This window comes from Gastrolobium bilobum, unplaced genomic scaffold (assembly GCF_033153095.1).
Source record: "Gastrolobium bilobum isolate Gb01-03AN ecotype WA unplaced genomic scaffold, APGP_CSIRO_Gbil_v1 utg2798, whole genome shotgun sequence".
Classification (NCBI taxonomy): Eukaryota; Viridiplantae; Streptophyta; class Magnoliopsida; order Fabales; family Fabaceae; genus Gastrolobium; species Gastrolobium bilobum.
In genome coordinates, this window is record NW_026898492.1 from 165,818 (window position 1) to 178,817 (window position 13,000).

Genomic DNA, 13,000 nt, shown 5'->3' on the forward strand with positions numbered 1-13,000 from the left:
GATTTTTGAAATAGTTTATAAGGAAGGTCAATTTGGTAATTAATTATTGATTAAGAGCTAGAGTAGTCAAAAAGCCTTATGTACTGTGTTAGTTAATTTTTTTTTTGGTAACAAGTTATTCTTTAATATATGAAAGTAGAATTTGGGACAGACAATTATGATTATGTCATGTGGGAAGCGATATTGAAAATAATTCCCATGCAATGCAGTGAGCGTTTTTTTTTTTTTTAACAAAAAACATAAAAAATGTGAAAAAGTGAAAAAATATCTATTTTGAATTTACGTTGAAATAAATTATCATAATTACTAATTTTTAGATGAATAAGAAAATTTTTCAATTATAATTTATTTGATAACAACTAATGAATTTTAATTATCTATCAAAAGTTCTGGAAAAAAATTAATATTTAACATATCTATAAAAGTTTTATAGCAAAAGGTTGTAACTTATTTTTTCTGAGGATAGGTTATTCTGCCTATCTTTGCCTACTATTCTCAATACTGTTACATTACAATTTCATCAAATATGCGAAATAAAATAAACTTTTTTTTCCTCTTTCTCCTCGTTGCCTCCCACACCTTTTCTCTCCTTCCCTTTCTCTTTGTTGGATTTTTTTTCATTTTGCCAGTGATTGGAGTTGTGGGGAATCAGTGGTTTTCGACAGTAAAACATATTATGGAAATGAATTTTGGAGATTTGAATTTTTTCAAATAATTTTTATTCCTTATTAGGTTATTGGATATATTTTTTGAGCATTTTGATGAACTTCTCTTGAAAAATATGTTTTTTTCCACCGTCGAAAAGAGGTAAAAGGTCAATGTTAATTATGTACAAAAGAGTCAAATTAAATTGAGAAAAGAGGATGTAAATGAAGCTGTGCAGGTTCTGGTTCGGAACTTAGTGTTGGCATATTCAAGACAAATGTTGGGATCTTGCCTTGAAATCCATTCTGTGTCTTTCAACTTGGAGCACGACTCACTGCATCCACCAATCGATTGTTTTTTTCAAAAACCAAAACGAAAATCAAAATTAAAATTGGCATGGTAGGTGCGATAGAGAGAAAGAGTGTGGGAGACAGTGAAGAGCAAGAAAGAAAAAAAAGAGAGATTTATTTTATTCCAGAAATCTCCATCGTTAGATAAAATTATAATCTAATGGTGTTGAAAGAGGTAGACAAAATAATGGTAAACACTAGACAGAATAACCTATCCCATTTTTGTGACTATGTATCTAAAATGAATTTTATTTTTTAATTATTATAGTTAAAATTTCAATTTTACTAAATATATGTATGTATTTAAGTTAACTTATGATTTAATGTATAATGATTTTTAGCTAAAAAGCCATTTTTAATTAAAATTAATACAATATCAAGAAAAATCTTATACATGTATCTAAAATAATTATTAAGAAAATTAAATTTATTAAAAAAGATATCAAAACAGAAAAGTTTTACATTAATGACATATTAAAATTAATACTTTTTTTCCCTTACCAAAAATTACTTTTTTTTTTTTGGTAAAAGCAATCGTTCACATAATTTTGAATCAAAGATAATTGTTAAATAATGTTTTCAAAGTGATAATACATACAAATTTTTTTAGACTTATAAAAAAGATTCACTTATATTACAATCTATTATCTCTAAACTTCAAGAGATTTTTTTATTTTGTATGAAACTAATACATACAAATTGCATCCATCAAATCAAACAATATTAAATGATTTGTGCGATACAAATATCTTACGGTGTAAAGTAGTAATACGTCGCCCCTATAGATTATGCAAAGAACTTATGGACCCTCTCTTAGTTGGAGGCTTTTATTTTTATTTTATTTTATTTATAAGAAAAATGTTTATCATTTTAAATTACATAAAGTTATGTCATTTTAAGATAGATAAACACAAAAAAATATTTTTTATTTAAAATTTAAATTAAAAAAATCACTCATTTTCTCTCATATAATTTCCATTCCTTATATCTATCTATCTTAAAATAACATAAATTATGTTATTTAAAATGAAAAACATCAAATCCTTTGTTAACATTACACTTACCCACCCAAACTCCAGAGTAAAATTATTCAAATGTTATTATTACCACTGTAATGGAAACACCCACCATCCTTTTTTCGTAATCCGGTCCCATCTTCTAAGTACTCACAACACGACCAATAGCACATTTCATTGAACAAAACGTGACACCCCACTCCAATATATAATAAACACCCATCTCCACCAATCAACTCCAATTTCTTCAAACCTCCTCCATCACCACCACCACCATGGCCGGCGGCGATTCCACCCCACCCTACCACCCAACAAACAAACCTTGCAAATCCCCCTCACTCTTCAACTGCAAAAAAACCAACCTTTACTCCTTTGTAGCTTTCCTTTGCATCATTTCCTATCTCCTAGGTGCATACCATCAAGGAAACCCAAAAAACATCACAACAAAAACAATAGCCATTAACACAAACACCAACCCATGTACCCAACATCAAAACCAAAACAAAAACCCAACCTTTAGCACAACCCATTTAGATTTTTTCTCCCACCACAACGCCACCGACCCAACAACCTCATCTTTCACCTCTTCAGCAACGAAACACTACCCTCCATGTAGCGAGAGTCTTAGCGAGTACACACCCTGTGAGGACCAAAAACGTTCCCTGAGATTCTCACGTGACAGGATGGTGTACCGCGAGAGGCACTGCCCGGTGAAGAGGGAGCTTTTGAAGTGCCGCGTTCCTCCGCCTCACGGTTACAAGAATCCGTTTCCGTGGCCGGCGAGTAGGGATCTGGCGTGGTATGCTAACGTGCCCCACCGTGAGCTCACGGTGGAAAAGGCCGTTCAGAACTGGATCCGCTACGACGGCGATAAGTTTCGGTTCCCAGGCGGCGGTACAATGTTCCCCGACGGCGCCGATAAGTACATCGACGACATCGGAATGTTGATAAACCTCAAAGACGGTTCGGTTCGGACCGCTGTCGATACTGGCTGTGGGGTACGTTTTGTTTTACCCTTTTCTTCTATCTTTTCTTTGTCTTTCTTTTTTGCACCTCTTTTTTTAGGATAAAAAAGCTATTTATTTATTATTATTAATTATTATTTTTTTTAAGAAAAAGAGGCTTGTTGGGATGTCTTTGTCTTTTTTCTTTTATTGTCTTGGTATATTTACTTTTAGGATAAGAATAATGCTGTTTAATGTTTATATCGTTTTGGGCCACAACTTTTAACTACTTACTTAAATGTCTATGTAAGGTATAATTCTTTCATTTTTTTTTATTCATAAAAATTGTTATTAAGAAAAAAGTTAAATAATTTTTATCTTAATTAACTGTGTTTTTTTGTTTGTTATTAATATTATATTAGAAAACAAAATTGAGGGGTGAAAAGAATGACGGAAAATTTTATTTCGAATCCAAGGGTCTTTAACTCTTGACTATGGTGTACCAGGAAAAGAAAAGGGTCTTTTGTGATTGTGTCTTTTTGTCCACTTGAGTCTTAATTACTGATGATTTTTTTAGTTTAGATCAGAAGATCTTAGGAGTTGTTGTAACTTTAAAAAATGCATTAGACTTGGTGTTTAACTAAGGAAGGGATTATTTGATTGATATATATATTGTCAATATTATAGATTCCAAAACTGAAAATGAGAGGGTGTTTGTCTTTATCTGGGGTAGGCTTTTAGTATTTTTTTAATGGGTTGTGCAATTTGTTCGTTTCCCTTGTCCCAATGTTTCATCAGTTATATATTTAAACAAATGGATCCAAATCCAAGTGTAACGGGTTGTCTCGCCTTTATAGAACAGAGTAACGATTCTCACATGGATTTTCTGTATTAAATGTTTTTCTTGAAGAGTTTTCGTAGAAGTTTTCTAGAGGATCAATGTCGCTAGAATTGAATTTTGATGTGATATCAAAGCAGAACGCATAAATGTCTGGCTCTTTCGTTACATATGTAATAAAATTATTTATGTCGATTTATTTATTAGTTAAGTAGTTAGGAATTCAATTTTTATTATCTTTGTTGTTTTAAATAAAAATAAAATTTCAACCTACGATAAAAAATTTAGCCAGTACATTCAGCATGTTCTTTTTATGAATGTATAGTTACAAACAGATCACATATGCATGGTCTCTGTTTCTTTTGCTTAATTTGAGCTATTCATGAACAAGGAACATTAAAGGACAAAAAAAATCGAAGGTTTCTGTTGCTGTATTTGTTTTGCATTTGAGCAGTGCCCAGAAATGCTCGATCCATACCATAACAATGATTGAATTATAAAAAAGGGTAATCGAAATTCTACTAGAAAATTTGTCTTTTTTCTTTTGTCTTTTTTCTACTTGCAAATAAAAAAGAACTGAAGAGATCTAATGTGGTGCATCCACAATTAGAATGAACCGGGCTAGTTATGTGGTTCCCGGGGTAAAATGGGAATATAAAAGCATTATTATTATAACCGAGTCATGTGATTGTGATTCCAAACTTTTGACATCATGTAATATACTATGAGCTTTGAACATGTTCAATTGTACTTTGGAGTGAGTTAATAATATATGAGGGACAATGATCAAAATGTTATATTATCCACACAAAATTATCTTAATGCCATGGATCGGAATTTTTTTTTTCAAAATGTCATGTCACCTAATTCGCTAAAACACTTGGTAACATGTTCATGGCGACGTAAGCCGCTGCATTGAGATTTCGTGGCAGATAGTTTCTGCCACAGCTTGAACACGCAGTCTAAAACACTAGGCAGCTTGGCATGTTATGTGTTTGACACGTGTCAAACTCGCTATGCTGCATAAGATGTTACGTGTTAGCTTTTCTGACACGTAGCCATACATGTTGTGCTGCATAACATATTATACATGTTGTGCTGCATAGCATATTATGTGTAAGTAGCCCAGCAGTTCAGCATTTTTGGTCTAATAATTTAATTTAGGACTATTAATTTAATTTAATTTATGTGTGTTAATTAATTTAATTTAATGTAGGAGTGTTAATTAATTTCATTTAATTTAGTTTATGTTACTTTAATTTTTTTTTGAACTGTTAAGTAATTTAATTTAGGAGTGTTAATGAATTAAATTTAATTTATGTTTGTTAATTAATTTAGTTTATATTAATTTAAATTATTATAGAACTATTAATTAATTATTTTTAGGAGTATAATTAATTAATTTCATTTAATTTAGTTTATGTTAAGTTAAAATTGTTTTGAACTGTTAAGTAATTAATTTAATTTAGGATTGTTAATGAATTAAATTTAGACTAAAAATGTTGGACCGTTAGGCTACACACACGTAATATGCCAAGCTGCTTAGCGTTTTAGGTCGCGTGGCAGGCTGTGGCAGAAGCTGTCTGCTATGTAATTTCGTTGCACTATGTAACGGCTTACTAAGCTATGAACCTGCTGTCACGTGTCCATATCTAACTCGTCATGTGTTGTAATGAGTTAGGTGATGTGTCATTTTAGAAACCCGCATATGACATTCAGATAGTTTAACATTTGGGTCGTTGTCCCGTATGAAGGGCATAGTCCAACATGGTTGACCATTGTATGTACTAGATTCTTGTTTTTTTTCCCTGACGAGGCATTTTGTCTGATTAGTCACTAACCACACGTGATTTTCGTGATAGCTTTTAGATTAATCGTACATAACAATAAATATGAAAGATATCTTATGAAATGCATTATAAACATTCTATTGAATTAAGATTCAATCATTACTACTTTAATAATGTTACATTATGCTATTCGTGTATGACATAGTTCACAGATTGCATTAAAATTGATCACATCATAAAAAGATTCCGTAATAGATTCAACTAACAATCTGGCTAAATATGTATATTGTCTTGTGCTTCAAAAAACAAAAAGACAAAAATTAAAAACTAGTTGTGTGTTTCAAAATCTTGCTAAATATATTTTTCATGAAAAAAGTTTTATTTTATTTTATTTGTCATTATTTTTATATTTCTTGCGGAGTCAATTGTTTATTTTTACATATTGATTGATATGGCAAGAGCATTTGAACAAAGCTGAATTTAAATGGTGAATATGTAATGGGCCAATTTTAATATTTTTCCAAAACTTTGATCCTGCAGGTTGCTAGTTGGGGAGCCTATCTTCTATCCCGTGACATCGTAACAATGTCAATTGCACCAAGGGACACGCACGAAGCACAAGTTCAGTTTGCTCTTGAACGAGGAGTTCCTGCTATAATTGGAGTCCTAGCCTCAAAGAGACTCCCTTTCCCCTCCAGAGCTTTTGACATGGCACACTGTTCTCGCTGCCTCATTCCATGGGCTGAATATGGTATTCTCACTCATCAAATACCAACTTTTGTAGTTCTCACATAAGAAAATCAATATATATATATATATATATATATATATATATATATGGGAAAAGTGTTTGTCATTTTAAATGACAGAAAGTTATGTCATTTTAAGAGAGATAAAGACACAGAAAAATTGAATTTTAAATTAAAAAAAATAACCCACTTTCTCTCTCCCATGATTTCTGTTTTTCTGTGTCTATCTCTCTCTTAAAATGACATAACTTATGTCATTTAAAAAGACAAACACCAAACCCTATATATATATATATATATATATATATATATATATATATAAGGCAAATTATTCTTATATCGGTGTAAGAATAAAAATTTTTATACTCATTCTTGACCGTTGATCCACTTGTATTTAATGACTTATATAACTAAAAAATTAGAGTTAAATATTAATGGGATCAACAACTAAGATTGAAAATATAATTTATACCGATATAAAATGATTGAAATCACACACACACACACACGGGACATATATATAGGATATGATCCTTTGACATTGGTGTCAAACTTTGAAACCAAATCCTAACCGTTGATTTTCGTCACACATACACATATATATAGGATCCTTTGACATTGGTGTCAAACTTTGAAATTAAATCCTAACTGTTGATTTTCGCCAATCAACAGTTATCATTTATTGAAATTAATAATTAATTAATAAGTTTGATTCTCAATAAATGATAACGTTGATTGACGGAAAATCAACGGTTAGGATTTGGTGTCAAATTTCAAAGTTTGACACCAGTGTCAAAGATCTTGCTTATATATGTATATATATAAAGTTACATTGGTATAACTCTATGTTTAAGTCTAACAAGTCTTACATCCATAAATACATTATTAGTCGTTGATCTTACTTGCATCTAATGGTTTACGTGACTAATAAATTAGAGCGGTTAAATGTAAGTGGGATGAATGACAAATAGTGGATGTAAGACATACAACAGCTTCATGATTCAACATTAACTTGTGTTGATTTGTTTTTTCACTTGTTGAATTAGATGGGCTTTTTCTAAATGAAGTTGATCGAATTCTTCGGCCTGGAGGGTATTGGATTCTATCTGGGCCACCAATCCGCTGGAAGAAATACTGGAAAGGATGGGAAAGAACAAAGGAGGATTTGAATGAAGAGCAGACCAAAATTGAGAAGGTAGCCAAAAGCCTATGCTGGAACAAGCTAGTGGAGAAGGGTGATATTGCTATTTGGCAGAAACCCAAAAACCATTTAGATTGCAAAGCCAACCGTAAGCTAACCCAAAATAGGCCTTTCTGCCAGGCCCAGAATAACCCTGATAAAGCCTGGTATGTGCTTCATTTTCCCATTCTCCTTGTAGTTTTATTTTTGTGACATAAATGTTTAACATATATTTTATTATATTTATTTTGGTCACTTTCAGGTACACAGATATGCACACATGTTTGAGTCCTCTGCCTGAAGTGTCTAACAGGGAAGAAACTGCAGGTGGAGAATTGGAAAATTGGCCTGAGAGACTAAAAGCCACCCCACCAAGGATTTATAAGGGTACCATAAAAGGGGTTACACCTGAAACTTTCTCAAAAGATAATGAGTTGTGGAAGAAAAGGGTATCATATTATAAGAAGGTTAATAATCAACTAGGAAAAGCTGGGAGATACCGTAACCTTATAGACATGAATGCTTACTTGGGTGGATTTGCTGCTGCACTAATTGAGTATCCTGTTTGGGTCATGAATATAGTTCCTGTTCAGGCTAAGGTTGATACACTTGGAGCAATTTATGAACGGGGTTTGATTGGAACATATCATAATTGGTTAGCTCAATATTCTATTGTCCTTTATTTGATGATGGTCTTTCCCTTTCTTCTCTAAAATGTTTGTGCCCTTCAATTCTGTTGCAGGTGTGAAGCAATGTCTACTTATCCTAGAACTTATGACTTAATTCATGCTGATTCATTGTTCAGCCTTTATAATGACAGGTATACATCAAACCCAAAAGTTTCATATGTATTACATTAATTGTAAACAATAATACTTGTTCTGTTTACTATGATGATACTTAACAATTGAATTTTATGAACTTGAAAATGTGAATTCTATGTTCTCACTAATGATCTTAGAAATGCATTTCATTATTTAAAATCTAAGAATGTAGTTTAAATGATTCAAATCTCTGTGTTGTAGGTGTGAATTGGAAGACATTTTGCTTGAAATGGATAGAGTTCTTAGACCTGAAGGAAGTGTGATTATTCGAGATGATGTTGATATATTGGTAAAGGTGAGAAGTATAGTCAATGGCATGGATTGGGATAGTCAAATTGTGGACCATGAAGATGGGCCTCTTGAAAGGGAGAAACTTTTATTTGCTGTAAAGAAATATTGGACATCTCCTGCTGCTTCTGACAAGACTAGTTAAATATACTTTTGATCTTTTATAGGCCCCTTTCATTTTAGTTTTTCTCTTTTGATGCTTTAGTTTTCTTTCCTTTTTTTTCTTTTCTGTTTTTGGTAAGTTGTTAATTGTCATTCTTTTGTATTTTTTTTTTCTTCTTCAATTCTTGGGGCTTGTGCAAGGAAATTTTGTTGAATGCAAATTCAGTTTAACTGTGCAGAACACTGAAGGGCTTACTTACCATTGTCATGTTTTGCTCAATAAAGTACACAAATTCTGTAATAATGTTTGTCAATACACTTTCATAAACATCATTTTACGTTTACATATTTTTCACCACTTGATTATAGGTGGTTTCCAGTCATATTTTGCACATTTCGCTATAACAAGAAAAATTCGATTTGGTTAGCATAATCAGGTTTGATCGGGTTAGGAACATTGTTGTTAAAATTTTGATTTATCACTACGATTTTATGTTTTTACGAATTTTTTTTCCATCAAAACGATTTTATTAATATTTCAAATGCTTTTACGATTTTTTACGATTTTATGTTATACGATTTTTTAATCCCTTTTCGATTTTACTTAAGATTTCGATTTTACTTAATCTTGATTTTAACAACATTGATTAGGAATAAAAACCAACATAATTTAGTTTGGGTAGTGAGTTCCATTTTTACAACACGGAAATCCAAACCGAAATCAATGCAGTTTTAGTTAGTTAGATTTGATTCAGATTAACTAAATTTTTTTAACGAATATGACCTAAATCAGTCTGCACTTAAATAATTAAATTGGACATACTTTTCCTGAAAACCCGCTTTACCCGACCTGTATGGAGCCCTGTAACATTCTCACACGCAACTTATGTCCACCCATTTTTTTTTTTAGTTTGGTTTTTGATCCCTGGGCTGGTAGGTGGTAACAAAGAATTATAAAGTAACAATTCCAGTGTGTAATTGAATGCGCATAGGCCATAGCTTACGAGTCTTGATTAAATACCATCAAATTGAAAAGCACAAAAACGATATAATTCTATGGACCAATCTAGAATCATTGTCATTGATGGACTAGTCAAAAAAGAACAAACCAGGTTTCAATCAGCTAAATTCATATTGATTTGTCGAAAAAGGAAATAGAATAAAATATTTGTATGGCTTTACTTTTACATTTAATAATTAGAGTAAATATTCTTTTTGGTACTCAGCAAATTTCATGAAGTCCATTTTAGTCCCTAGCAAATAAAAAGGCTCGTGGTCCCTAAAAAGTTCAAAATGGACCCATTTTAGTCCTTTTGAAGACTAATATGGGTCTTTTTTGAATTTGTGAGAGACCGCGATTTCAACTAAATAGGTTCATTTTGAATTTCTTAGGAACCATGATGAGCTTTTTTATTTACTAGGGACTAAAAAGGACATCGTGAAATTTGCTGAGAACCAAAAAGATATTTTCTTATAATTATTTATATTACTATCTATCTGTCCTCTCAAAGTTTTTATTGATCCATCCATCTAATGAGCAATTTTTTGGTAGATATCTCCTGACACATTATCTGTTAGGTACTTCGTTCAATAATAATTACGCATGAAAGCATTTTTTTATATTGATATTGGTGCATTTTTAACATAGACCACAAAACCCTGTTTTTGTATAATATTGCACAGGTGTTATTCACACATCTGACTTTACTCCAATCCCTCAAACCTTCCTCTCTGAAAAAAGAAAAAAGAAAAAAAAAGTGCGCATTGGAAAGTATGATCCTTTTTTATTTTTCTCACAAAAAGGTATAGGAGTTTAACTTAAGAATTAAGTATAAAAATAATAGTCTCCTACACACATAAAAATATGTGGTCTCATATGAAGAGAAGAGAGAGAAAAAAAGCATGGACACACATACTTTTATGTATGTGTAGGAGATAATTTTATCTCCTATAATATGGGAGACACTAAATCCATAAATAATAAAGTCCAAATACTTTATGTGTATGTAAGAGATAATTTTATCTCTTATAATATGAGAGACACTAAACTCATAAATAATAAAACTCTTAAATATTAAATACCAAAGTCCTTATAATAAGCAATACTCATTTAAAAACTATTCACGATCCGCTTAAAAAAGGTTGAGTCTGACCATATGCGGATAGATCGGTCCAGTTGAACTTTGAAGCAGAATTTGATGAGAGGTGTCGCAAGATGGTTGCACTGGTGCTGTTGGGACAAATGGGGAGTACCTATAAGGCACTTCGTCGATGCTCAAGTCAGTGTTTGATTAATGAGTTTAAATAATAATGGAGAAGATGATCATACCCGAATTTTTAGCTTCTTTATATGGTAATGATATAACTTGCTTGTGTCGCCTTAATACGACGACATCTAATTTAATTGGTTGGTTCATGTGACTTATACAAGTTACAACCTATCCCTTTTGCGAGATGTGTGTTTTTGGGCTATATTATGTAGGTCTAGCTGAAACCTAGTGTGTATCCTTTAGTCATTGACTTTTGAGGAGGTTTAGGAACTCTGTGCTGTTGTCACTTTAACTGTGTATCTACGGGATAACGTGCTTCCTTACTCCTTAAGTCTTTATTATTGGGACTCTTTGGCCATTAATGGATTGAAACCATCATCCTGCTTAGTATAGGTCAAGATCAACTCTTAATTAGTAACTTGTTTCAATCGAAATAAGTTCAATTTTATATTTTTTGATAATCAATTGTCAAATGATGCGATATTAGAGAAATTATAATGTTACATATATACATTTACACAACTTTTTGACCCATATAATGCAAAATAAAAAAATATTTTACTCGTTTAATTCTTTATGAAAACTACTTACGAATCTAATGCAAAATATATTGGAGAGGCCAACATCTTTCCTAGGTATGGCCCAATGTGGGGTTAGAGTCAAATTAAGCCATAACGCTTCGACTGGTAGAGATAAATAGAAAGAGTTGCACCCTGACTAACAACTATAGCTTTTGGCCTAATAGAAAGTACTCGATCCAACACTTGCTATTAGAGCTAACGTCATAGGTTCATTCCCATGTATGAAACTTTGCGGGAGGCAGGTGTTAGGGGAATTGTTGGAGAGACCAATATCTTGCCTTGGCAAGGCCCAATGTGGGGCCAAAGTCAGATCGAAGCATGACGTTTAGGCTGATAGGGGTAAGTAGAAAGAGTTGTATCCTTATTAACAGTTATAGCTTTTAGCATAGTGATAAATGCTCAATTCAACAAAAAAGAAGTGCATGGGGGTGTGCGCATTCAAGACAAGCACCACCCTATGCGTGACTTGTGCAAAATACAACGCAACACGTGACAATGCGAGTTGGGTTTTGAACAAGTCCCACATGATGTGCGACTTAAACGTGCACACTCTTTATGCACGTCTCACCGTATTAGATTGATAAATTATTTGACATTTGAATCAACGAGGAAAAATGTTTCTATTTTAACATTAAATATGTTAAAGAACCCACTCACACACACATATTTTAAATTTTACGTATATATAGGGTTAGGATCATTTTACACCAATATAAGTTACACTCTCAATATTGATTGTTGATCCTATTTATATTTAATGGTTCTGATTTATTATATATTTGAGCCGTTAGATGCAAGTAAATCAATGATTCAGATTTGACATAAGATTTCTAATTCTTATTCCGGTGTAAGAATATTTTGCCCATATATATATATATATATATAGGTAAAATTATTTCTGCAGCCGCTTTACGTACAACAATGACAGGTGTATGGTTATGATTCCCCACATTTAATGCTTTCATCCTTTGTATGGTTATGATTCTCCGCATTTAATGCTTTCAAGTATATATATATATATATGGCAAGTATTTGATTGTTGCACGTACAACAACTGCGGAAATGTAAATCCCATATATATATATATATATATATATATATATATATATATTCGACTACGTACCTTAGGTGTGAGCAAATGTTTGTACACCTCAGGTGACAGAAGTTTTATCCACTTACATAGAAAATGAAAACAGGTTGATACCAATGAAGATCGGAAACTGGATTGAACTAGTGTCACAGTTGCCCTCCAACACTAATATTGTGAGCCGAAAATCTCATGGTAGGTCACTCACGAAATGGAACAACGATTTGGTTCCAAACTTCACCATAAATAGGGACACTAAAACTAAGAAAGAACCATACTCATAGTCATACAGTGAGTATAGTAAACAAATAACCATAAATTGTTCTAATTAAAGTC

General features: G+C 32.0%; 1 protein-coding gene across 1 annotated transcript; it reads left to right on the top strand.

Moving 5' to 3' along the window:
* Positions 1-2,161: 2,161 nt before the first annotated feature.
* On the top strand, positions 2,162-8,971 carry LOC133316765 (probable methyltransferase PMT16). The gene is made up of 6 exons (XM_061518541.1): positions 2,162-3,009; positions 6,124-6,334; positions 7,379-7,679; positions 7,775-8,167; positions 8,255-8,332; positions 8,538-8,971. Exons 1-6 carry the CDS (start codon positions 2,287-2,289, stop codon positions 8,767-8,769), a joined length of 1,938 nt encoding a protein of 645 aa, XP_061374525.1. The 5' UTR covers positions 2,162-2,286; the 3' UTR covers positions 8,770-8,971.
* Positions 8,972-13,000: the final 4,029 nt, after the last annotated feature.

What these genes read in the sequence shown, in the direction of transcription:
- LOC133316765 (XM_061518541.1), top strand. Translation starts at nt 2,287, where the DNA reads ATGGCCGGCGGCGATTCCACCCCACCCTACCACCCAACAAACAAACCT. An exon ending in CTGTCGATACTGGCTGTGGG is followed by an intron (nt 3,010 to 6,123) that starts GTACGTTTTGTT and finishes TTGATCCTGCAG; the next exon opens with GTTGCTAGTTGGGGAGCCTA. An exon ending in ATTGGAACATATCATAATTG is followed by an intron (nt 8,168 to 8,254) that starts GTTAGCTCAATA and finishes ATTCTGTTGCAG; the next exon opens with GTGTGAAGCAATGTCTACTT.